We start from the raw sequence: 24,819 nt of genomic DNA, 5'->3' as shown, positions 1-24,819 counted from the left end.
ATGGTATTTAACTTTAATTCTTAGCAGTATTTCAATTTGAATCGAAAGGGAAATCAAAATAACAACTACCTGGAGTTTATGAATAATTCGCAGGGTTAAATTTATTTTGGCAAGGATAATCACCTCTCTTTAGCTTAGAACCATTTGCTTAAGTAGTAAACAAGTAATTTAACTTAAGTTCAAGCAGCCTAATCTTTAGCATTTATATTAATTCAGCGTCCTTGGTATACAAGAAAAGTTTATTAAACCAACTGGGGTTTCGTTCTTTAAATCCTACTTACAACTCTTTGCAACAAGCTTGTTATAATGTAACCATTACTGGTTCGCAACCACACAAGCAGAAAAATCAATTAAAAATTAATATTTCGATGTACAAAGCCAGCGAAAACTACTATTGATAATCAATCAATAAAAATTATGAGAGATCTGTATGTAGTGACAAGGATGTGTACAGCTGACAACGTACGTCTCTTGTCCACATTTAAAACTTTGCAAATCTGTCATCCGTGGGCGTTGTTCGTGGGCGGATAACAATTTTACTTTTAGTTGTCAGATCATAACTATAGTCAAACTGGATGATCATTTCGTTAGAACTGTAGTATAGGTGGGATAGACATATTTTCACCTATTTTTAAAAGACTTCCCACTCCTCGGTTGTGGGTTGCAGTTTTAATTGACTGCTTACATTTCAAACATTTGTGCATTTCAGAAATAAACTATGTTAATTATTTGTACTTGAATTTAAGAACGTGACCGCGTACGAGTTCACTTTTTGGCAGTTTCTTTTGCGGAAAATGCGGAGGAGTTCTTTTCGGAAGTCTCGTTGTAATACGCATAAATTAACGGATTTCCCAGTGAACTTGTGTATGATGCAAATTCGACTATCCAGCTAACCAGTATCATAACACCAAACGGAGTTTCGTTTAAAACACCGTAAGATCTTAACATGGCAAGAACAACAGCGGGGCCCAGGGACAGGACATATCCCAAAACAGTTATAATGAGCATGCGTACCGCTTTGGACTTTGATCTTGCCGCCACTTGGTGCATCATTCCACTGTTGCCTCTGTGATGCAAGAAGATGGCAACTTTGGTGTACAACGCAAATATGACAGCCAGTGGGACAACAAATGCAAGAAGAAAATACAACGTGGTTGAAGACTGACCCAGCGGGTTTTGTTTAATATCGCAAAGTTTCTTGTCAGCACAGTCTTCGCAGGCCATACCTCGAGCTTCGGGAATTTCAAGAACGGAAATACCATCCACGCTGACAACAGAAGGACACGACACTATGGCTACATACAGCCAAACGAGACAAAGAAGGGAAATAGGCTTTCTTTCTGACTTCAACTTCTTTAAAGGGTTAACAATGCTTTGATATCTGTCGGAAGCAATGGCAACTAGGCTGACGAATATGGCGGAGGCGGAGGTCTTTGAGAAAAACGTGGTAGCTTTGCACTGAAACGTTTTGATTCCTGAGGCTGGAACTGCAAAGTAGATTATTAAAGGAAAGACAAGTAGGCGATAAACCAGCTCCACCACAGACAAGTGCGTAATGAAGAAATTTGAACTGTTTCTTTTGTAGCGTTTTCGTCGCAGCATAACATAGCAAATGGCCGCATTGACGATTATTCCCGTCACGATAACCAGAAGGTTAACAGATAGGATTAAAGCGAATATGTTTCTCGCTTCCTCGTACGAACGAATCAGCAAGAGTGTTGAACCACGGCCGATAAATTTGTGGCTTGAATTAGTGTTGTTTGTCTCCTCTACGACCATTGCGAAACATCAGTAAAATGAAGCCGATTTTCTTCGGTTTAAAGTACTACCACCAGGTACAAGTTTTGACTGGATAACCCCCAAAAAAAGATGTTTTCCAGCTTTACGAAGAAGTACCTTTTATACCTTCTGAGGTTTCAGTTTGCGCCATTTTTGTTCAGTAATACTTCATAACTACTCTCAACTTCATTACATGCATGTGACTCTTCACTTTAACAGTGAAATATCTGCTGCCGACTTTTCAATTAGTATACAGTGAATAACTGAAACCTCTCTATTTTTCTTCCCGATTGAGGTACAGGACTTTTTTTACGTTTGAACAAGGGTGAAGTAAGAAATATTTTGTTATTAAAACGTACAAGATGATTAACAATAAAATCTTCCTTCTTTAAAGTAATTTCTTAAGAGGCTTTACAACAGTTTTCTCCTTTACATTTTAATGATCATTTTATGACAAACATTTATTTAATATGCTTACAATATTCTCTGTTTTGCAATACTCTTATTTAAATTCTAAAAAAAAAATAATGCAAATAACTACGACATGAAGCAAGCAAATAATTTTCTGGTTGTATTTTGGCCACATCAATCACCTGCGTTTAGTTTAAAAGCATTTGCTTAAGAAGTTTACAAAGAATTTGAATGAGCAAATTATAACGGCCAAGTTGGGACAATTTTACCTTTAGCATTGATATTTTTATGTTATAGTTAAAAAACCATCCTTGGTGTAACAAAGTAGTAAATTAGATTAGATTCTACTCTTGTCAAGTCCTACTTACAACAACTGAGTGCATTGAGCAAAACTGTAACTATAACTGGTTGGCAAACATATCACTAAAATAAGAAAATCAATTCTTTGCTAAGAAAAAAAGTATTAACAATGTTTCGATGCACAAAGCACGCCCAAAATTAATAACAATAAGCAAATAATTTGGGAGACAAAGTTAAGAGAGTTATGCGATTTATTACAAATTGAAAAATTTGACGACTGCGATACTTCTAAGTTCGATTAAAGCCATGTATTGGTAAAAAACATAGTGAAAGCCCTTACCGTTTTTAATTGCTATGTAAATATTCTAGCTATATTTATTACCTTATTGTTAACTTTGTAAATTTTCCACCAAAAAGAGCGCTTAGAAGAGCAAACAAAGACAGGATATCTTCGGATGTCTCGTGTTTCCTAGCACGGAAGAATTACCGCTCAAGAGCAAAATGAAAGCAAAGCGAGGGGCAAAGGAATTTGCATACATGCAAAAAACTTCACTGTTTCGCGATTCCTCCGTATTAAATACTCATTCTCGACCAAGCATCTTCTCAAAAATTTCACAAACCCATCTCTTCTCAAACTTTGCCGCCATACTTATCACTTATATTATCATTGCTGAGGAAGATATCCGGAAATAGCTACTTGTTTTAATCTATTTTGTTTTTGGCATGAACTGCATGGAATACTACCACGTTCTCTTATTTGTTATGTGCTGATAATTTCTAGTGTTGCCTTTCAAAGATATTCTGCATCAAAGACTACTGGCTTATTTATTGACACGACTTTCACAAACTAACTTAAGAAGTTCCTTTCGAAAGTCTCCATTATAGTACGCATATATTATTGGATTTCCCAGTGAGCTTATCAGTGTCAAAAATTCGATCGCCCAACTGACAGTCAACATGTCGCCAAATGAAGACCTATTGAGAAATCCGTAAGACCTCAACATGGCGAAAAAGGCAGTGGGCCCTAAAGATAATGTGTATGCTAATGCAACTACAGTGAGCATGCGTACTGCCTTTGACTTTGATCTTGCCGCCACTTTATGCATCAACCCATTGTTGCTTCTCTGATGCAAGAAGAAAGCAATTTTTGTATAAAGCCCAATAATGATGATCAGTGGAACAAAGAAAGCAAAACCAAAGTAGACAGTTGTAGAAACTCGACCCATTGCGTTCTGTGGAATATTGCAAATCTTCATGTCAAAGCATTTTTTCAAATCCATACCCTGTGCTTCTGGAATCTCGAAGATAGATACACTTTTCACGCTCAACACAAAGGGAATCGATACCCCTGTAGCGTACAACCAAACGAGAAAAACTAAATGGCGATGATTTTTCTTCCCTTTCAAGGCTTTCATCGGATAGATGATGTTTTGGTATCTGTCAGTGGCAATGGCTACCAAACTTATAAATGTGGCGGAAACGAAGGTTGTAGAGAAAAATGCTAAAGCTTTGCACTGAATGCTTTTTTCTTCGGACGTTGGAAATAAGAAATAAATCACGAGAGGAAAAACGACAAGGCGAAAAACCACTTCTGTCACAGACAGATGCAAGATGAAGAAATTTGAAGTGTTCTTCTTGTAGCGTTTGCCACGAAGCATAACAAAGCAGATGGCTCCATTGATGACGATTCCCAATACAATTAAGAGTATGGCTATTGATAAAATAGTTTGAAACGCAATTCTTGATTCTTTATGTGAACGAATAAGGAGAAGGATATTCCCGCTTTTTACATTTGTTAACAAGCCTGAGGTTGAGTTTTCTTGTTCCATTATTTGAACACACTGAGGTTGTGGAGTCCCTCCGGCCATGTTTCTCAAGTCGTCAATCTGCTATCTTTTCTGACTAAATAAGATTTTGTCACACGGTACTTTTCGAAAGACCAATGACAGATTTTGTTTGCGGAAGTAATGCATGATTTTGACGTTTTTAATTAGAAATACAACAATGGATAGCAATACCACTTTGCAGAAACAACGCCTTTAATACACTCTTGCTTGACATGAATGGTTTTGTAATTATGAGAGTTCCGTTTGATTTTTTATTAGAACTTTACTAATGCCATAGGCCACGAAACCTAAGCCCTTGATTCGACTATGATTGAAATTTATTCTTAATTTAAAATCAACCAAAGGGATAGTTTTAAAGCCAAATGTCTCCCGCTCTATATAAGTGTGAAAATAATAAACATAATTTATACAAATATCGTGAATGTCTTCCAGTGGCTCTTGTGTGAAATTGTTTTGTATGTAGACAAAATACTGGTTAATGCTGTGAAACTAAGCGGGTTCAGAAAAAAACATTGACAATGAAAATACACACATCCTTCCCCCTCAAAAAAAGAAAAGAAAAGAAAAGAAACCATTACAACACTACTAAAAATGGTATAGGGCTCCCGTTAAGTGAAACTCGCCTACTTCTCAAAATAAGATTACCAAGCGAATGATTATTCATTAGTTTAAATGAAATGAAAGCTTACATTATTCATTAAGGCGTGTATTTCAAGTAATAACTGTATTCTAGAAGATTATTTCAACTAACTATTTCTTGTCGAGGTTAAAGATGTAACGGTGGATGGCTCCACTTTTCTATCGTTTCTTATACGAAACAAACGGAGGATTTCCTTTCGGAAATCCCCGTTATAGTACGCATAAATCAAAGGATTTCCCAGCGAGCTCGTATAAGTAGCGAAGTCGACCATCCAACTAACCAGCAGCATGACGTCAAACGAGGAATTGTTCAGGGCGCCATAAGATCTCAACATTGAAAGGACAGCAGCGGGGCCTAACGAAAGGACATATCCAAATACTGTAATAATGAGCATGCGTACTGCTTTGGACTTTGACCTTGCTGCTATTTTGTGCATCATTCCATTGTTGCCTCTGTGATGCAAGAAGATGGCTACTTTGGTGTACAACGCAAAGATGACGGCCAGTGGGACAACAAACGCAAGAAGAACAAACAAAGAGGTGGAGCACTGACCAAGAAGATTTTGCGGAATGTCGCAAAGTTTCTTGTCGGCACAATCCTCGCAGGCTATACCTCGAGCTTCGGGAATTTCCAAAACTGAAATACTGTCCACGCTAAAAACAGAAGGGCCTGACACAATGGCAGCATACAGCCAAACCAGAAAAACAAGGAAAACAGGCTTTCTCTCTGACTTCAAAGTCTTCAAAGGGTGAGCAATGTTTAAGTATCTGTCAGCAGCTATGGCGACCAAACTGACAAATATGGCCGAAGCGGAGGTCTTTGCAAAGAACGTGATAAATTTGCACTGGGTGCTTTTAATTTCTGATGCTGGAACTGTAAAGTAGACAATTATAGGGAAGACAAGCAGACGATAAACCAGCTCCACCACGGATAAATGTGTAATAAAGAAATTTGAACTGTTTCTTTTGTAGCGTTTCCCGCGGAGCATAACATAACAAATGGCTGCATTGACAACTATTCCCGACACAATAACAAGAAGGTTTACAGACAGGACAATAGCGAAGACGTTCCTGGCTTCTTCGTATGAACGAATTAGCAAAAAGGTCGAGCCACTGCCGGTAAAGACGTTGCTTATTTTGCTGCTGTTTGTGTTGTTAACGTTGTCGACCATTGTGAGCTTTAAAATATCCGTGCATATCAATGCATCTATTCACGTTAAATGAAAATTACTGAAGCGTTGTCGAGTACTGCCAAAGCGGAGACGTAAACTGAGGCCTTTGGATTAGGTTAAAAACCTCTTTTGCCAAATTTTGTTTCTGTCTGATGATACACAGAGATTTTTGAAACTGTAGATCAGGTAATGTCATACAAAAGTAAGTCGTTTTTCGGCCACCAAAGTTGTGTAGTCCGAGTTTAAGTTACCCAGTGGCAGAGAATAGCTTCCCCAACAATTTAACGCTTTCTCTTCAGCGCTGAATTTGCTTTTGAGTTGCGTGCTGTGTTCTATGTGGTAGATGTTTAATGTAAATATTACTGCCACAAATCTGACCAAACTTTATTACATAGCAAACAAAATATTTAAACATTACTTAAACAAATTCCAAAAATCTGAAAAAAACTTTATTGCATGTCAAACAAAAGATTGTGAAACCAGTTTAAATTAAATACTTTAACAGAAGATTGATGAAATTTTTTAACAAAATAAATTGTGAGCCAGTTGTAGAAAACAGTGTTGGTACGTAAGAGATGATTTTTACTGAAATGAATATATATATTTGGGGCAGATAATTAAATCCCTTGTTTTATTTGAGGCATTATGTGTTACGTGGTATGACGTGGAAAAGTGGGAGGTATATCTCAGGCAATTAAAACGTTTGTGTGATGCTAATTAACAATTATTGGGTTAGGTGAGCTTTACAGCAAGTATAATCAAGGCAGATGTTTGTCTTCTGCTCGGAAGTTAGGGCTGAAGTTTCACGAAAGACGTCATTGAATCGATTCACGGCTTGCAAAAACCCAAAACGAGAAAAAATATTTTTTCGCAGATATTTGTTTCAAGTTGAAAGCCAAAGAGGTTAATAAATCTGATTTTGTGCTCAGTATAAGAGCGATGGTCTGGGAAACGACTCATTCCTGTCTGCGTAATAAAACTCGTGGTTTTTCGTTTGAGGCTGACGTTTAGGGGAGTAAACATCCGTTTGTTTGGCGTTGAATCTCCGGTATTTGAAAACGAAACTAAATACAGGTCCATGTATAAGGTGACAGGAAGTGAAGCAGGAAAAACCATTCACATCTTTTTATCGCAGTAGATATACTTTTATGATCCTGCTCACCATTGCCTAAAGAGCAATATACGAATCAGTCTTCAACATCACCCTATTTGGGCTATTTGGTTAAAATGAATTTTCATACTTTTTCCAAAGTTTTGCTTTGTCTTGAAGTTTAAATTTAAAGTCCTGAGCTCCAAGTTCGAAACACGAGCGCATGTCAAGCATTTCCTGGGATACGATTCGGTCTTCTACATTACCCTATTTTGGGCTATTTGGTTAAAATGAATTTTCATACTTTTTTCCAAAGTTTTGCTTTGTCTTGAAGTTTAAATTTAAAATCCTGAGCTCCAAGTTCGACTCACGAGCGCATGTCAAGCATTTCCTGGGTAATAAAACAACTGATCTCACTAACTGATCGGCAAAGTACCATCTGAAGTGAAAAAAGGAATAACCGTTAAATGGTGGTGTTTGTAAATTGAGAGTACGATTTACAAAAAATGTACAAATTGTAAGAAATTAAATTGAGAAGATATTCGTCCCCGCGAAATGTAAATAAAAGGATTATCTTTAAATTGATTATCTTGTTATTCTCTACAACCTTTGACGTCTGTTTATAGGAAAGTGAAACAACATCAATGAAAGTCGATACTACGCAATCAAACTTTGGCATATGAAGTAGGAAAAACAAATATAGGAAATAATTAATTATTGGCATTTTCTTTTTCGTGAGGAGAGCAAAATCATTAGTGGGCTGATCTGCGTTCTCTAAAACTAATCTTACAGTAACTTTTGCTAGGCCAAAAACCAATTTGTGTCACACGGAGGTTTGTTTAATACAAGTCTTGACATAGACACAATTTTCTAATACGACATCTGTGGCATTTCGTGCTTTTAGTTTAATAACAGAGACCTTCCCAATTCTAAAAAGTAACATTTTCAAACAGCTTCAGTTCAGAAAACCTTCCTCAGATTCTCGGATTCATTTGTATGTTTTCTAGCGCCTTCCAAGAGCATTCAGAGAGAGATTCTTCAATAACTGCGAGTGATATTCCTTCGAGAAAAGAAAATATTTGGGCAAACGGCTGTGGAGAAAAAGTATTTGATTGCTCAATAAATTGGTAAAATAAAGTGGTATATAAATTAGAATGAAAGATTTTTTCCAAGGCTCATTAAATGAGAAACATAACATAATCAAAAAAAATCCGGCAGCTACCAGAATTGTATTAATATTTTATTTTGTCCAGAAGCCTTCAATCAAGGGTTCTTTTAGATAAACAGCCGGAAAAACTAAGAGTAGATTTAATTTATGCACAATAATTATTTCATAACTTATTAACATAATGCTGCAATTCCTTTTTCAAATTTGTTCTTTGAATCTTCCTGGCCCTCGAGAAAATAATTTACACCCAAAGTAATCCAGACTAGATCTTTACTCTGTGTAAAAGAATATTTATTACGTGCATATGTAACTATTGAAAGTAGCGTTTGATGATCAGAGTAGCTTTTCGGTTATTAGTTGTTATTTACACAAGCCTTCAGTATAGTAACATCAAAAATATACCTAAATATGAAACCTGACAACAGTACTTTCATTTTGTAGAGTTTTTTGTCGCAATAAGGGGGTAAGGATGATGATGCAGGGCCGTAACTAGCAAGAGGCAAGACGAGGCACTTGCCTCGTCTAAATTTTTACCCAAAATTTAAAAAAAAAAAACATAATATGTTTTGTTGGGAAAGTTATCCCCAGTTGAACGAGATTGATTTTTCTCAATAAATACTTCATGAAAAATGACTCTGAAAGAGTTTCAAAGCTTCTAGATTTTAACATTTTCTGGAGGGCATGCCGCCAGAACCCACTAGCAAGATGTTGCCTCGTCTATGGCAAAGGTCTGGTTACGGCCCTGTGATGATGGCGAAGATGCAAAATGAATTACAACATATGCTCAAACTTTAAAGGGGCTGTGTCGCGGCTTAGTTTGGTCTATTTTATAAGTTACGCCAAATACTCGCTATGAAACTTAATGTTAGCTAAGAAATTAATTCTATGGATCTCAGTTGCATGCATATTTCTCCCAGACGTTATAATTTAAAGTTGCAAACAAGCTAAATTATCTTTGAAAACGTATGCACTGTTCAGCCAAACAGTTTTTAAAAAGTAAGCCCCATATCGCAATCCGTTTTAATCCATTTGTGAGCAAATAATTATAAGGGGTCAGTGTTTATTTAAGTAGGGCTTCTTCAATTTATTACTTTGTTAAAGATTATTCTACAAAAATGAAATTGTCGAGGTTTTTCCGGATGTACATTACACATGCAGCTCGCTTGGCGCTACAAATGTTGTTCCAGTATATGTAAGGTTCTCTATAAACTAGTTCAAGATAACAGACTAGAATCTTTTCGTGTAGATTTTTCACTGCTATTTCAACATCATTTAGTCCCCACGAATTCCATTCATTCCTAAAGTTAGGAAAGCTTTTTTATACCTAAGACATGTTTCACAGATACATTACGATTTATGGATTTAGAATCGCTGACACATCAGATATCTTAAGATCATTGCCCTGTATTGCATAGCGCATCTTTACTGCGCAGAATTTTACGCGTAATTAGCGCGCGCACATAAACAAAATGGCGGCTTTTTCTATGCGGCTTAGACCGCGAGAGAAGTAAATTGTCGCTTTCTCGTAAACGAGTATGGTGACCTATCTATTTTTTCTCATATTTTGGGTGTAGCGATCAAATTCTTTCTGTAAAATGAAAACAGATCAATTCCTATGTTTGAAAAATAAATTATCGCTAAAACGTGTACTTTGCCAGTATTCGCAGAGGAATTATAAAGGAATTATATGGAATATACAAGGTCTTCCTGTTCCTAAACGAATGTGGTGACTCCCTTTTTTATTTCGAAATTGAAGTTCCCTTAAAGTAATAAACCAGTAGGCGAAGTTTGGTTAAAAATCTATGTTCAGTTTTATTTCGGGTCAATTAAAATTATTAATTTTCTACAGTGATCATTTCATTTGTCAAATTTCTTCGGTTTTTGAATGGAATATAACTAAACCTTGCAGTCCAGCAAGTCTATCAAGTCAACACAAGGCTAGGTTACACTAACAAGGTGAACTACTCCTTGAGATACTAGCAATAATATGCAAAGTTTCAGTGAAAGCTATACTGAAAGAGCTGGCGGTCTCGCCGTAGAGTTTTATTCTGGTTTCTAGTTATTTAGTAATCGTCTATACCGTGCTCTATGCTGAGGGCTATTGCCCATTAAATTAAATATTTTAGTTCGTTTTTGTGAATGTTACCATATACGAGTTTCCCATTTGACCTCTTCTTCTCCGAAACAAACGGATGATTTCCTTTCGGAAATCCCCGTTATAGTATGCATAAATCAAAGGATTTCCTAGGGAACTTGTATAAGTTACAAATTGGACCATCCAACTAACCAGTAACATGACGTCGAATGATGTGCTGTTTAGAGCGCCATAAGATCTCAACATGGCGAGAACAACAGAGGGGCCTAGAGACAGGACATATCCAAATACGGTTACTATAAGCATGCGTACTGCTTTAGATTTCGATCTTGCTGCGACTTGTTGCATCCTTCCATTGTTTCCTCTTTGATGCAAGAAGATGGCTACCTTGGTGTACAACGCAAATATGACAGCCAGTGGGACAACAAACGCAAGAAGAAAATACAACGTGGTTGAAGACTGACCCAGCGGGTTTTGTTTAATATCGCAAAGTTTCGTGTCAGTACAGTTTTCGCAGGCCATACCTCGAGCTTCGGGAATTTCAAGAACGGAAATACTATCTACGCTGACAACAGAAGGACAGGACACAATGGCAGCATACAGCCAAACAAGACAAACAAGTACAAAAGGCTTTCTCTTTGATCGCAACATCTTCAATGGGTGAAGAATGTTTTGGTGTCTGTCGGCAGCTATGGCAACCAAACTGACAAATATGGCTGAGGCAGGAGTCTTTGTGAAAAATGTTATAGCTTTGCACGGAAATGTTTCAATTTTTGACGATGGAACTGTTAAGTAGATAAATACGGGGAAGATAAGAAGGCGGCAAACCAGCTCCACCACTGACAAATGTGTAATGAAGAAATTCGAACTGTTTCGTTTATAGCGTTTTCCACGCAGCATAACGTAACAAATGGCTGCATTTACAATTATTCCCGACACGATAACAAGCAGGTTAATGGACAAAATCACAGCGAAGATGATTCTTGCTTCTTCGTACGAACGTATGAGCAAAAGTGTTGAACCACTTCGGGAGATACTGGTCTCCGTCGAATTGATAGGGTTTGAGGTGGTTTCTCTGGGCATTGTGAATGACAACGAAGTTTTAAAATTAATCACGGTGCATATAAATGAAAAGAAGAACAATTTCTTTAGGACGTTTGACGGCCTAACCCTCGGTAAGGAAGAGAACTGTGGTACCTTTTTTACAATGTCCACGAAGTACTTTACCCTTGTATCTCTCGTACGTATAAAAATCGTTTTTTTAGCTTACTTACGGTGGTGTGATCTTCGAAAAATGGCTGAGATGTTTTTGGCAAACTCTTTTCTAGAGATATTTCACGAAAGTCTACTCTCTGTAAGAAATAACGCCTCCGCTCAGCGTACTTGTGCGTCTTAACATGAATTGACAAGGCGGGTAAGCTTTAATTAGAAATTACTCAGCTTAGTAACATTAAAAAGTATTTGCATATAAAGTGCTTGAACTGAAGCAACAAACATTTTACGCCTGTATTCTGCCTCTTTGTGTCTCGTATTATGTTTTGACTAGGTGGGCGAGCTTAAATTAAACATCACTCAGCCCAAAAACATTAAATGATATTTGCATATAAAAACGTTAAATAATCTTTTTATATAAACTACTTATCACCTTGTTGTATAAGCTGCCTACTTGTAAAATTTAGTATGACACGATTTTGACTCTGAAATAGAGTCGAACTGTTGTATATTTTTATTCTGTCTTATCTTGTAAAGAAACAAAAACTTGGTTTTTCAATGAAAATGTTACTCGGTCTAGTTTTTTATGCTTTATATAAACTACTATTTAAATTAATATGGATTGCCACAATTTTTGTCCTGCTGGTAATCAACGTAACACAACACCGCTTGGGGCGAGTAATTATCCAAGTTTGCTTTCTGTTCTTTTGTTTGTGAGATATAAAGCCTGGCTGTGCAAGCAGCAAAAAAAAACAAAGATAACAAGCCCATCAAATTTAATGCCGACGATCAAATTATTGATAAGAAAAAAGCTATCACGTGGTTAAAGCAGTTATTTTTAAAACTGCTTTTAAAAAACTTAATACAAAATCAATCATCCTTGCTAAGATGATGATACAGGATTTTAACACTATGAAACAAGTTTCAATTAAATACTTTAACTGCAGATTGATGAATTTTTTTAAAAAATATATATGTTGTTGGCCAGTTTTAAAACAGTTGTAACAGTGCTGGTACGTAAGAGATGATTTTTACTGAAACGAATATATATTCGGGGTAGATAATTAAATCCTTGGTTTATTTTGAGGCATTATGTGTTACATCTTATGAAGTATAAAGGTGGGAGTTCTGCTTGACTTCGAAATCTCAGGAGATTAAAAAAAAAAAAACATTTGTTTGATATGCTAATTAACAATAATTTATTGGATTAGGTGAGCATTATAGCAAGTATTACCAAGGCAGAAGTTTGTGTTCTGCTCGGAAGTAAAGGCAGAAGTTTCACAAAAGACGTCATTGAAACGATTTAAAGCTTGCAAAAACCCAAGACGAGAAAAAATTATGTTGTGTCGCAGATATTTGTTTGGAGTTGGACGCCTAAGAGGTTAATGAATCTGATTTTGTGTTCAGTATAAGAACGATGGTCTGGGAAACAACTCATTCCTGTTTGCGTAATAAGACTCGTGGGTTTTCGTTTGAGGCTGATGTGTAGGGAGGCAACATCCGTTTGTTTGGCGTTAAATCTCAAGTATTTGGACACGACAAAATGTATTAGTGGACTAGGAGTGAGGCAGGCAAAGACATTCACATTTTTTTATTACATTAGATACTTGTAAGATCCCGCCCTCGCCTATAGAGCATTATTCGTATCAGTCTTCTAGCTCACCTTATTTTAGGCCATTTGGTTAAAATGAATGATTCGTACTTTCTCCAAAGATTTACTTTATCTTGAAGTTTAAATTTGAACTCCTGAGCTCCTAGTTCGACTCACAGGCGCACGCCAAGCATTTCCTGGGTCAATGGTTTAAATAAAACAACTGATCTTACTAAATTGGCAAAGTATTATCTGAAGTGAAAAACTGAAAAGGCCGTTAACTAAAATGGTGGTGTTTATAAACTGAGAGTACGATTTTCAAAAACATGTGCAACTTGTATGAAATTGAATTGAGGAGATATTCGTCCCAACGAAATGTTAATAAAATGATAATCTGTAAACTTTATCTTGTGATTCTCTTCAATTTGTGACGTCTGCTTAAAGGAAAATGAAAAAACCATCAATCAAAGTCGATACTATGCAATCAAACTTTGGCATATGAAGTTGGAAAAACAAATATAGGAAATAATTAATTATTGGTATTTTCTTTTTCGTAAGGAGAGCAAAATCATTGGGGTGATCGAACGAATCAAATCATTACAGTAGCTTTTGATAGGCCAAAAACCAATTTGTCACACGGAGGTTTGGTTAATACATGTCTTGAAATACACCCATTTGGCTAGAAAAAATTTTCATACTTTTACTTCAATAAAAATGACCCTCCTTATTTATAGAGGAACATTTTGAAACAGCTTCAGTTCAGAAAACCTTCCTCAGTTTTTCTGATTTATTTGTATGTTTACTAGCGCCTACCTAGAGCATTCAGAGAGATATTCTACAATAACTGCGAGCGGTCTTTCTTCGAGAAGTTTGTTTACCTACAATAATACTTTGGTGAACGGCTGTCGAGAAAAAGTTTTTGATTGCTCAGTAAATTGGTAAAATAAATTGTAAGATAAATTCTAGCGAAAGATCTTCCAAGAAACCTTAACGTTATTGACAAAAGTCGAAAGCAGCTATCAGTACTGTATTAATATCATGTCCAGAAGCCTTCAATCTAAGGGTTCTTTTAGATAAACAGCCGGAAAACTAAAAAATGAATTGAATTTATGGACAATAATTATTTCTTAACTTATTTACATAAATTTGTTCTTCGGATCTTTGTGGCCCTCGAGAAAATAACTTTCACCCAAAATTATCCAGATTACTCTTTACTCTTTAAAAAATAAACTATTTATTGCATGCATATATAATTATTTAAAGTAGCGTTCAATTAACTTTTTATTACTTGAGTTGTTATTCATACAAGCCTTCGTATAGTGAAACATAACTCACCTTTAAAATGTTAAAAACTTTACACTGAATTGAAAACTGGCCTAAAAAATGATTGAAAAACGAATCGTTCTTCAATAATTTTTAGACCATTTTTCAAACCAGTGTAACGTTTTTAATATTTAAATGGATCAACCTGGTTACAAGGCTATTTTTATTTTGTAGAGTTTTCTCTCGCAATAAGCGGGTAAAGATGCTCAATTATGGCGAAAGATGAAAATGAATTACAACATATGTTTAAACTTTAAAGAGGCTGTGTCACGGCTGAGTTTAGTCTGTTTTATACGTTTTGCGAAATACTCGCTATGAAACTCAGCCAAACAGTTTTTCAAAAAACCATATCGCAATCCGCTTTAATCTGCTTCAAATTTTGTCCATCCGCACCTTCGTTTGTATTTGCTGTGTTACTGTAATGTTCTTTCACTGTTTTTAGTGATTAATGTAGTGGCCATTTTCTTATGTAATTGCCAAGATTTTTCCGGACATACAGTACATTACACATCCAACTCGCTTGGCGCTACAAATATTTTTCTCTGTAAACTAGCTCAAGATAATATACTTGCGTCTTTTCATAGACGAACACAAAATTGTTCGTTTTATTGGAAATAAGTCATATGAGCTCCAAGTTAAATGAAGATTTTCAATGCTATTCTTGTATTTTAACATAATTTCGTCTCCATGACTACCATTCACTCCACAAGTTTAGGCAGCTTTTTATACCTAATGCACTTTTAACAGATACATTATGATTAACTTATGGTTCAAAAATCGCTGATGCTTCTAATTCCATAAATTATGAAATTTGCTTTCGGTGACCATTCCACTTGTTCCTTCCATGTTCAGGTGGAATATAACTAAATTTTGCAGTCTGACAAGTCAACATTGGTTCATAAACAAGGCGACTACTCCTTGAGATATGCTAGCAATTATATGTAAAATTTCACTGAAAGCTAATGAAAAGGCGGACGGTCTCGCTGTAGACTTTCATTCTGGTTTCTAGTAAATCTATGCAGTGGTCTATAATGAGGGCTTTTGATTTCAGTTCGTTTTTGTGAATCTAACCGTGTACGAGTTTCCAATTTGACCTTTTCTTCTATGAAACAAACGGATCATTTCCTTTTGAAAGTCCCCGTTATAGTATGCATAAATCAACGGATTTCCCAGCGAGCTTGAATAAGTTGCAAATTCTACCATCCAACTAACCAGTAACATGACGTCGAATGATGTACTGTTGAGAACGCCATAAGATCTCAACATGGCGTGAACAACAGCGGGACCCAGAGACAGGACATATCCAAATACCGTTACTATAAGCATGCGTACCGCTTTGGACTTTGATTTTGCCGCCACTTTGTGCATCTCTCTGTTGTTTCCTCTGTGATGCAAGAAGATGGCTACTTTGGTGTACAACGCGAATATGACAGCCAATGGGACAACAAATGCAAGAAGGAAATACAACGTGGCTGAAGACTGACCCAGTGGGTTTTGTCGAATATCGCAAAGTTTCTTGTCAGCACAGTCCTTGCAGGCCATACCTCGAGCTTCGGGAATTTCTAGAACAGAAATACTATCCGCGCTGAGAACAAAAGGACATGACACAATGGCTGCATACAGCCAAACAAGGCAAACAAGTAAAAAGGGCTTTCTCTTTGATTGCAACACCTTCAATGGGTGAAGAATGTTTTGGTGTCTGTCGGCAGCTATGGCAACCAAACTGACAAATATGGCTGAGGCGGAGGTTTTTGCAAAAAATGTTATAGTTTTGCACTGAAAAGGTTCAATTTCTGAAGATGGAACTGTGAAGTAAATCATTACAGGGAAGACAAGGAGGCGGCAAACCAGCTCCACCACTGACAAATGCGTAATGAAGAAATTCGAACTGTTTCGTTTATAGCGTTTTCCACGCAACATAACGTAACAAATGGCTGCATTGACAATTATTCCCGACATGATAACTAGCAGTTTAATCGACAAAATCACAATGAATACGATTCTTGCTTCTTCGTACGAACGTATAAGCAAAAGTGTTGAACCACGACCGGAAATACTGATCTTCGTTGGATTTATAGCGTTTGTGGTGGCTTCTGTGGGCATTATAAATGACGAAGCTTTAATATCACGGTGAAAATGAGTAAAACGAAGAACGCTTTTCTAGGGTGTTTGACGGGCTTACCCTCAGTAAGGAAGGAAAACTGGTGTCCCTTGTTTACACTGTCCATAAAATACTATACTTTTGTATCTCTCATATATGAGCCAATGTTTTTTCCAATTTACTAACGGTGGTGTGATCTTTGATAAATGACTGAGATGTTTTTGGCAAACTCTTTGCCAGTTATATTTCGCAAATGTCCGCCTCCGCTGTCAGAAGAAATTATTTCGCCTCTGCTCTGCCTCCTTGTTCGTCTTAATGTGATTTGACAAGGTGAGTAAACTTTAATTAGAGATTACTCAGCTGAAGAACATTAAACAGTATTTGCATATAAAGTGCTTGCCAACATCTTATGCCTGTAACTCGACATATGTTTTGGCTAGGAGGTTGGATATAAATTAAACATTACCAGAAACCAATTTGGGTAACTGACATTACTAAGCGTTAAAAACATTAAAATAATATCTGCATGTAAACTATTAGCTGTTAGCATTAATGAGCTTGGCACAATTTGCCACCCTGCTGGCAATCAACCTAGGATAATTACTCGCCTTGAGCGGTCTTATGTTGTTCGTTCTCTGTTCTTTTGTGTGTGAGATGTAGAGCCTAGCTGTGCAAACAGTAAAAGAAATAGCAAGCCCAAATTGTTGATAAATAAAAGCTATCACGTGGTTAAAGCAATTTTTGCAAAACTGCATAATACAAAATAAATCAAACTTGTTAAGAAAATGAAACATGATTTTTAAGTGAATTTAAGTAACTTTTTATTCCTTTACATAGAGGTGATTTATTATGTAGCGTGTTCCACGAAGCATAACAAGACTAATTGCTCCATTGTAACTTTTCATATGTATTTTATCAAATGAAATAAAGACACTTTATTTATTTATTCATGACGATTCCCAACATAATTTAAGGCATGTCATGAGCTATTGATTGAAAGCTGAAAACGACAGTGGAGCTTCTTGCATTTGGCGAGAGTGTTTAAGAAGGTTTGTGTAAAGGGTTTTTATTGAGTTATCGTTTCCGGTTACTGGATCTGTGGTTGTAAGTTCTTCCTCGGGGCGTAATATGCATATTCATTTATTTGAACAACACAGGATTTACACCCAAGTAATGTTTGTCTTCATTTGACTCTTTCAGGCGCAAACGTATGAAAACTTAGGGCAAGTGATCTTCATTTGACACAGCCGTTGATTTTCCAGCAAAAAACGTCGACATATATAGAGAAGTCCAGGGTTTATAACTGGGTTTCCACGGTATGGACACTTAAATGATTCTTGTTTTGAGGCTGCTGCCTCAAGTTAAATTCGCACATGATTAGCTTATGTTGCAAAACTCAAGCATAACTTATTAATTCATAGCGATTCCGTGCCCCTAGCTTTTACTAAGTATGTAAACAAACCATCAAAATCTCAGTTTTTTACCACAGACTTCATAATTGTATTCATCTGCAGTGGGTCACACCTTTGCGAAAAGTCAAAGAAAAAGGCCTCAAGTAATGTGCTTGTCATTGTTAAGTTTCTTGACGCCTCTTACTGATTCTGCGCATAAAGACTACTACCTGCGCGAGTTTGTAAACTTAACGAAAGTGGAGGTGCTTTTGTATTGTTTTTGCAAAATGGCATCACTAATTCCTTTCGAAAGTCCCCGTTATAGTATGCATAAATTATCGGGTTTGCAAGTGAGCTGGTAAGTGTCACAATTTGGACCGTCCAACTGACTGCGAACATGTGATGAAATGAGGTGTTGTTGAGCTGTCCATATGACCTCGACATGGCGAGAAGAGCTGCTGGGCCTAATGACAAAACATATCCAATAACAGCTAAAACAAGCATGCGAACTGCTTTGGACTTTGATCTTGCCGCCACTTTGTGCATCTTCCCCTTGGTGCTTCTCTGATGCAAGAAAATAGCAACTTTTGTGTAAAGTACAAAAATCAAGATCAGTGGAACAAGAAAAGCGAGTGCAAAATACAGAGTTGTCGATACCTGACCCACAGTGTTTGGTGGAATGTCGCAAATCCTCCCATCAGTGCAATTTTCGCAATCTATTCCTTGAGCTTCTGGAATCTCGTTCACATATGTACTTTCTACGCTCACCACAGAGGGAATTGATACCACTGTAGCATACAACCAAACCAGACAAACCAGATGAACAGGCCATTTCTTCGACTTCAAAGCTTTCATGGGATGGAGGATGTTTTGATATCTGTCAATTGCGATGGCAGCTAAACTTGTAAATGTGGCCGAAGCGAAGGTTTTTGAAATTAATGTTAGAAATTTGCACTGCACGCTTTCTATCGCCGATGTTGCTGCCAGGGAATGAACAACAATTGGAAAGATAAGCAGACGTGAAACCAGTTCTGTTATTGACAAATGCAAAATGAAGAAATTTGAGGTGTTCTTCTTGTAGCGTTTGCCACGAAGCATCACAGAACAAATGGCTCCATTAACCACGACCCCTAGAACAATTAAAAGTATGGCTATTGATAGAATAGTCGAAAACGATACTGGAGCTTCTTTGCGAGAGCGAATAAGAAGAATTATACTTCCTACTTTGCCAACATCGCGTGCCCCTAGTTCAGTCTCGTTGTCTCGGGAACTTGTTAGGTTCATAGTTTGTAAGTCTTTTATCTGTAATCTGCTCTTACTAGCTCGCCCTATTAGGAATACACTTGTTGTGGTAATACCATTCGTGGTGTGGCCACTGCTCTTTAGGAAGAAATCACTCAACTCAACTCTGCTCGATTTTAATCACTTTTGTATGCCATGGTATGTTTCTGTTAATCTGAATAAAACCCTGGTCATACCCTGGATTAGCAATGCAGTTGTCTTGGGTGGGAGGAACATATACACTCGTCTCCACCTTTATCTTTCCACAGTATTTTCCAAAGAGTTTGTCAAGTGTAACCACAAAAGCGTCAGTATTTAAAATAAACGATCTTCCCTAGCGTGGCTGTGTTGAGAAAACAGTGACCAGTGTTCCAAAAAGCTTGATTTTGCAGATCTTTTCGGAGAGATTTTGATGTAAACCTTGAGATGAGGTGACAGATGGATTGGATCTAATAAACGGAGTTCGGCGTGAAGATATAAATACTAGAGTGGGGTTTCCTAATGCATATTTTTTAATTTGAACACAAAACGATTTTGAAGGTGACAGCCGAGTACGATCTGTCACATTAAAACTTCTCCAGGCGTGAAATTATTAAAACGTTAAGTGGATTTTCCGTATACCAAGCCATTTATTCCCCAGCTTGTGATTACCTACTCAACGCCCGAAGAAAATTTATCAGACGTAAATTAATTTTCATGCAATGAGACTTCAAGATTACACTGTTCGTTTACTTTTCTAATCCAAAATGTATTACCATTTTTTTAAACCAATTCAATATAATGATAGAAATATGGCTTCATTTAACCGAAAAACAAAAATACGTTTTGTCAATCGCAGTTTTCCACTTAAACGTTTCAAGAAGCTGTAAAATTTGAAGGAACAAGAATCACTCTACAGGAAATTAAAAAGTCTTACAATTATGATTATAAAAAGCGTCTTGGAACAGGGGCTTACTTGCCGAGGGTTGTAAAAATACAAAATCATAGCCAGGAAGGATATATTCATAATTCATTAGTGGAAAGTGTATTAAAAATTAAACATCTAATGACTTGAAAATAGATGTGCTTTCCTTATTGCGACAAACATTTCGGAAATGTTTTTTTCATGGACAGCTATTGCGTTTTGTAAAAAGGGCAAAACGATACCAACAATCTCTTTGAAACTTTGTAAAGATAAGGCAAGTTACGATTTATCAGTAAATAGGAAACGCGCTATTTCCTAAAGTGCAGAAACCTCTTAAAACGACCTGTCAATTGAAATCTTTGTAACATCTTCTGCAACAGTACTAGTAAGATGGATGTCGACTTAGATAAAAAAAAGACAAATAACACAGAAAACATCGTTCTGACGAAGCAATAAAAAATGGAATTGTTTGGTTGTGACGTTTACTGACAAGATATTAATTTTCTTTCCGCGAAAACGCTTCTTGGTAGCTAACTTTTACTTTTGAAGCGTTAGTGACCTGGTTAGTGATATGAGCTTAATATATTTTCTTTAATTAAACGAGAGGTAAAATATTACATACTAGCAAATCTAGCAAGGCAACTTGAACCATTTGCTCAAAAATGATAGCGTGCGAGTAACATCTTTGTGAGTGATCTTGAGATTCGGATGAATTATTCAAAACATCCGAGATCCGTAATTAAGATTATTGATAAGGACATTCTAGTGAAATATAAGAATATCTCTCGATCGCACAAACATTTTCTATTAATTTTATACACTACATTGATTTTTATCAAGAAACCAAGATAGTTTTAGATGTAAAATAAAACTATATATTGTGAACGTGCTTCATAACGCAAGAATAAGGCAACGAAATCTGACAAACCTGCGGTGTTTTGTGTCTTAAAATTGCATTCATCCTACTTTTTAATTAAAATTTGAAAATCCCCCAAATGACTTTTGATGAAAGTGCAAATAACCCCCCATTTTAGATCACGTTTGCGGAAATTACTCCTGACAAAAACATAGGAAAGAGTAATCCCACTGCCACAAGGTCACGATATGCTTTGAAAAAAATGAAAAAAATCGAAAGAAACCATAAGTATTAGTTTACTAAGGGAGAAAAACACCAGATGTAAAAGTAACACCAAGGAAGAGGATGGTAACAAATGGGTAGGATTGAGACGGCTTGTTATCGACAATCTTAAAAAAATGACTATTCTTTCAAGATGAGTCATCCGTATCAAAACTTCTCTGAGATACCTTCCGAAAAGGACCTACGGAGGTTGTGGTCTACACCTGTCACAAACGCCGTATTTCTATGGTGGACAAGTCTCAACTTAAGACACTTCGAATGCCTTAAACCGTACGTCATGGACATTTTCAATGTATGTTCAATATTATCTCAGTATTTTTCTATCCATTCACCGTCCAGTTGGCAGCGATCTAACTTGTCTGCAAACTGAGCTTGGTTTGACAAAATCTCGATAAAATCGATTGTTTTTGTTTGTTTTGTCCCATATCATTTAGCAGTTTGGAAAATTTCCCCGACAGTCTTAGTGCAGACCGTACAAAGCCTACCGAGTCAGTTATTTCTTCCCCGAAGTTCAACGCGAACGATATCCGCGTGCAGAATCTGCGCTTAATCGCAAACGAATTAGAGTAGAAGCTACGAAGACTTCTATAAGACTTCTTTGAAGTCCTTCACCACAGTTTGAAACATCAAACCTATTACTGCCCTCTGACGATGAAAACACAGATTCTCCCTTCTGGTGTACAGAAAATGTATACAGTGCTAGATGAGAGAATTCGATCACTTTTGACAAAATTTGTCGTCCTTATGGCCCGTGCCTGACATTGTTATAATATTTAGAAAAAAAAAATTATGCCTCCCACTATTGAGCTAAAAGAGTTAATAAGCCTCTTGCGTCTGTTTGAAAATGAGGTCTGGTACAAAACCTTTTCAGTATAATTATGAGAATCAGGTTTTCAGACATTTTCCGATTTCATGCAATGACATAAAAGGTTTTCATGAGGCCTCATTTTCAATAAAAGGCGACAAGGAAGTATTGTTTATTGCTGTGTTACGCGGTCTGGGACCGACTTACCTGAGGCCGCTGGGCTAGTCCTTTGCAATTCCGGTCAGTCCGGTAAACACGCTCATTTTAGCGCTACGTTTTCTTCTTTATCTATGATTATCACTCACCATATTGGACACTGATGCACGTTGCACACTCGTTCTTCCTGTCGTGGCTTTGTTGCTCCTTTGCAGTAGAAATCTTGCACCAAAGAAATGTTTCCCCGGTAAAAACGAATGCACCTCATTCGTAAGCTTTTCCTAATGCCTGCAAATTATCAAATATAAAATAAATAGTCACATTAAAAGATGATAACAGGTAATACTAGTTCAAGAAGAGGCGAAAGTTGGGAAGGAGAACTGTTTCAAACCAGTTCCTGTAAAATTGTTTAATAATCTTGAATCATGAAGATGAATTTTTCAACAATGACACGAGCATGGGACAAAGAAAAATTTTGAGTCCCCGACGCTCCCTGACAAAATCTAGAAACTGCTCTGTGCTGTTTGTACTGCTCTTTAGTGTGCCACTGACTCACCATTTTAGTACTCGATCTTAAGATTTTGTTATTGTGGTCCGGGCCATGCGACCGGTGAACACTTATTATCCTTTGTTTTTCTTTATAATTAGTATTCTGTGACAAATTGCCGATCAGAGGCAAAAAGATTTAGAAATATTTTTTTGTTTACCTCCTCCACAGTGCACGTTACACTCTCCCCAGCCCCCGTGAACCCATCCGTACGAGGCTTCGTGGAGTAAGCGATGTCTTTTCGCATCTTCTTTCTCCTTCTTGTTTTCGTGAAGTGGCACAGCGTATCGATACTCTACTCCAAGATTGAAGCCATAATACAACACCTGTAAAACATACCAACGAAAATGCGAATCCTAAGAAAGGTGATTGCGGTCAATCCATCTCTGTAAAAAACACTATTACGCCCCAAAAGTTATCCCTTTTATAGGTTTGCTAGGTGTTTACAACAAAGTCCTGGTGTATGGGATAAAATACCAAAGAAATGTAGGCTCGATTTCCAGCCGCTTTTCGGGAAAAAACCGGACTCCAGAAGGCGGCGGAAATCGAGCCTAAAGAAAATGCGGATCCTGAAAAATGATTGCTGTTAAATCCAACACCGCACAAAACACGATCGAGCCCCATAAGATATTTGCTAACTGTTTACAACGAGGACTTGGTGTTACGAATAAAATGTTTTAATGAAGATTATTTGCTGGAAGTAGCCCTATTGAATCGTTTTTTATCGACTCGAACTGTTTAGAAACTAAAAGAGCCTGAGTACTTAAAACATGCAAAACTCACCATAATGTGTAAGGGAGCATTTGTCGGCCCGCGAGCTATGATCTTCTCTAAGGTTCCTTTGCGCATGTACCGGAATATAGTTCCGTCGGCGTTGACGTCACCAGGAAGTTGAATTCTCCAATTCCCATTGATATAGTAAGTTCCGGCATCGGCCCTGAGAGCTGTGTATATTAAAAAATGCGTCACGTTCGGTTATTTCCCAACAGAAATAGACTACTTCTATTTTCAACCAAATTATACAGGGTTCGGACATGAAGAAATTTTCTGTTACAGCTTCAACATGTTGCTATACTGTTCCATGAAATATGAGCCTTCAATCGAGTTTCCTGGTCTGCGAGTACGATTTTACACTAAGTTTGGAAAACGTTAGCCTAAAACCTTGAACTTTGCGTAGCAAACTGTAAGACCCGGCATACCCGTTCCCTCTCGCGCCTGCGGATCACGGTGTTGTTTCATCCCATGCGCGAGCTCGCTGTGCGCGTTGCTGGTCTCGCGCGGTGAGTCCTCCGTGTTCCCTGCGGCGCCGAGGACAGCTATTGAAAACGCGTGATTCGTGAATTATCCCAAATTTACTCGACCTCTAGTTGAGTTCTAGAAATAGCCTTACCAAGAAAACTCGTGCATGGTTTAGACTCGCTTATGCTTATACTTCTTGCTCCCTCAGGAATGACAGCAGCTTCCACGTAACCTGAATAAAGAAGTGATCTGTTACTTACCGCAGAAGTAGAGTCGATGATGTGTTTGAGCTAGGTTGCTCCCTCAAGAAGCGGTGTATAAGAATAATTTAATGGTTTCATTCGGTCACAATTTTCCTCTATTCCACCGTGGTTTTAGTCGACGTCATTTTAAATTTTGAAACTAAATTGTAAGTTAAAGATAGACTATCGCCCTTTTTCAGATTTTTTCCTTATCGCATTTTTCATTTAATCAATCTTCAATCTTCCTCATTTAAAAAAATCAGACGATCTATATGATCATTCAATCTCGGATGTTTACCTTAATTATGTTGTAAGAGGTTGTAATCCCCCTTGTTTTTCTTCCCTATTGTGTAACTTTTTTGGCTCTTCTAAGTATGTCTTGTTTTGT

General features: G+C 37.0%; 5 protein-coding genes and 1 pseudogene across 5 annotated transcripts in view; all 6 read right to left on the bottom strand.

Moving 5' to 3' along the window:
* The window catches only part of LOC144661220 (A disintegrin and metalloproteinase with thrombospondin motifs 19-like), a 67,739-nt gene that overhangs the window by 20,655 nt on the left and 22,265 nt on the right, over nt 1-24,819 (bottom strand). Inside the window, exons 17-20 of the mRNA XM_078521919.1 lie at nt 24,341-24,421; nt 23,734-23,894; nt 23,111-23,276; nt 22,553-22,691 (exon numbers count right to left, since the gene is read on the bottom strand). Coding sequence (XP_078378045.1) covers nt 22,553-22,691; nt 23,111-23,276; nt 23,734-23,894; nt 24,341-24,421 — 547 coding nt within the window. The remainder of the gene's footprint in view (nt 1-22,552; nt 22,692-23,110; nt 23,277-23,733; nt 23,895-24,340; nt 24,422-24,819) is intronic.
* On the bottom strand, nt 722-1,790 carry LOC144661256 (neuropeptide FF receptor 1-like; annotated as a pseudogene).
* On the bottom strand, nt 2,378-6,328 carry LOC144661309 (RYamide receptor-like). The gene is made up of 2 exons (XM_078522024.1): nt 5,085-6,328; nt 2,378-3,951 (listed from the first exon to the last, which is right to left on the bottom strand). The coding sequence occupies exons 1-2, from the start codon at nt 6,146-6,148 to the stop codon at nt 3,312-3,314; spliced, it is 1,704 nt and encodes a 567-aa protein (XP_078378150.1). The 5' UTR covers nt 6,149-6,328; the 3' UTR covers nt 2,378-3,311.
* Nucleotides 10,247-12,052, bottom strand: LOC144661273 (neuropeptide FF receptor 1-like). Its single transcript, XM_078521982.1, has one exon. The coding sequence runs from the start codon at nt 11,582-11,584 to the stop codon at nt 10,529-10,531; it is 1,056 nt and encodes a 351-aa protein (XP_078378108.1). The 5' UTR covers nt 11,585-12,052; the 3' UTR covers nt 10,247-10,528.
* LOC144661266 (pyroglutamylated RF-amide peptide receptor-like) lies at nt 13,985-17,139 on the bottom strand. Its single transcript, XM_078521970.1, has 2 exons — nt 15,130-17,139; nt 13,985-15,043 (listed from the first exon to the last, which is right to left on the bottom strand). The coding sequence occupies exon 1, from the start codon at nt 16,728-16,730 to the stop codon at nt 15,675-15,677; it is 1,056 nt and encodes a 351-aa protein (XP_078378096.1). The 5' UTR covers nt 16,731-17,139; the 3' UTR covers nt 13,985-15,043; nt 15,130-15,674.
* Nucleotides 17,589-19,969, bottom strand: LOC144661231 (neuropeptide FF receptor 1-like). The gene has a single exon (XM_078521928.1). The coding sequence runs from the start codon at nt 19,401-19,403 to the stop codon at nt 18,321-18,323; it is 1,083 nt and encodes a 360-aa protein (XP_078378054.1). The 5' UTR covers nt 19,404-19,969; the 3' UTR covers nt 17,589-18,320.

Source organism: Oculina patagonica, chromosome 1 (assembly GCF_052425735.1).
Source record: "Oculina patagonica isolate OP01 chromosome 1, crgOcupat, whole genome shotgun sequence".
In the NCBI taxonomy this organism is placed as follows: Eukaryota; Metazoa; Cnidaria; class Anthozoa; order Scleractinia; family Oculinidae; genus Oculina; species Oculina patagonica.
This window is presented reverse-complemented; position numbering and strand designations above follow the sequence as displayed.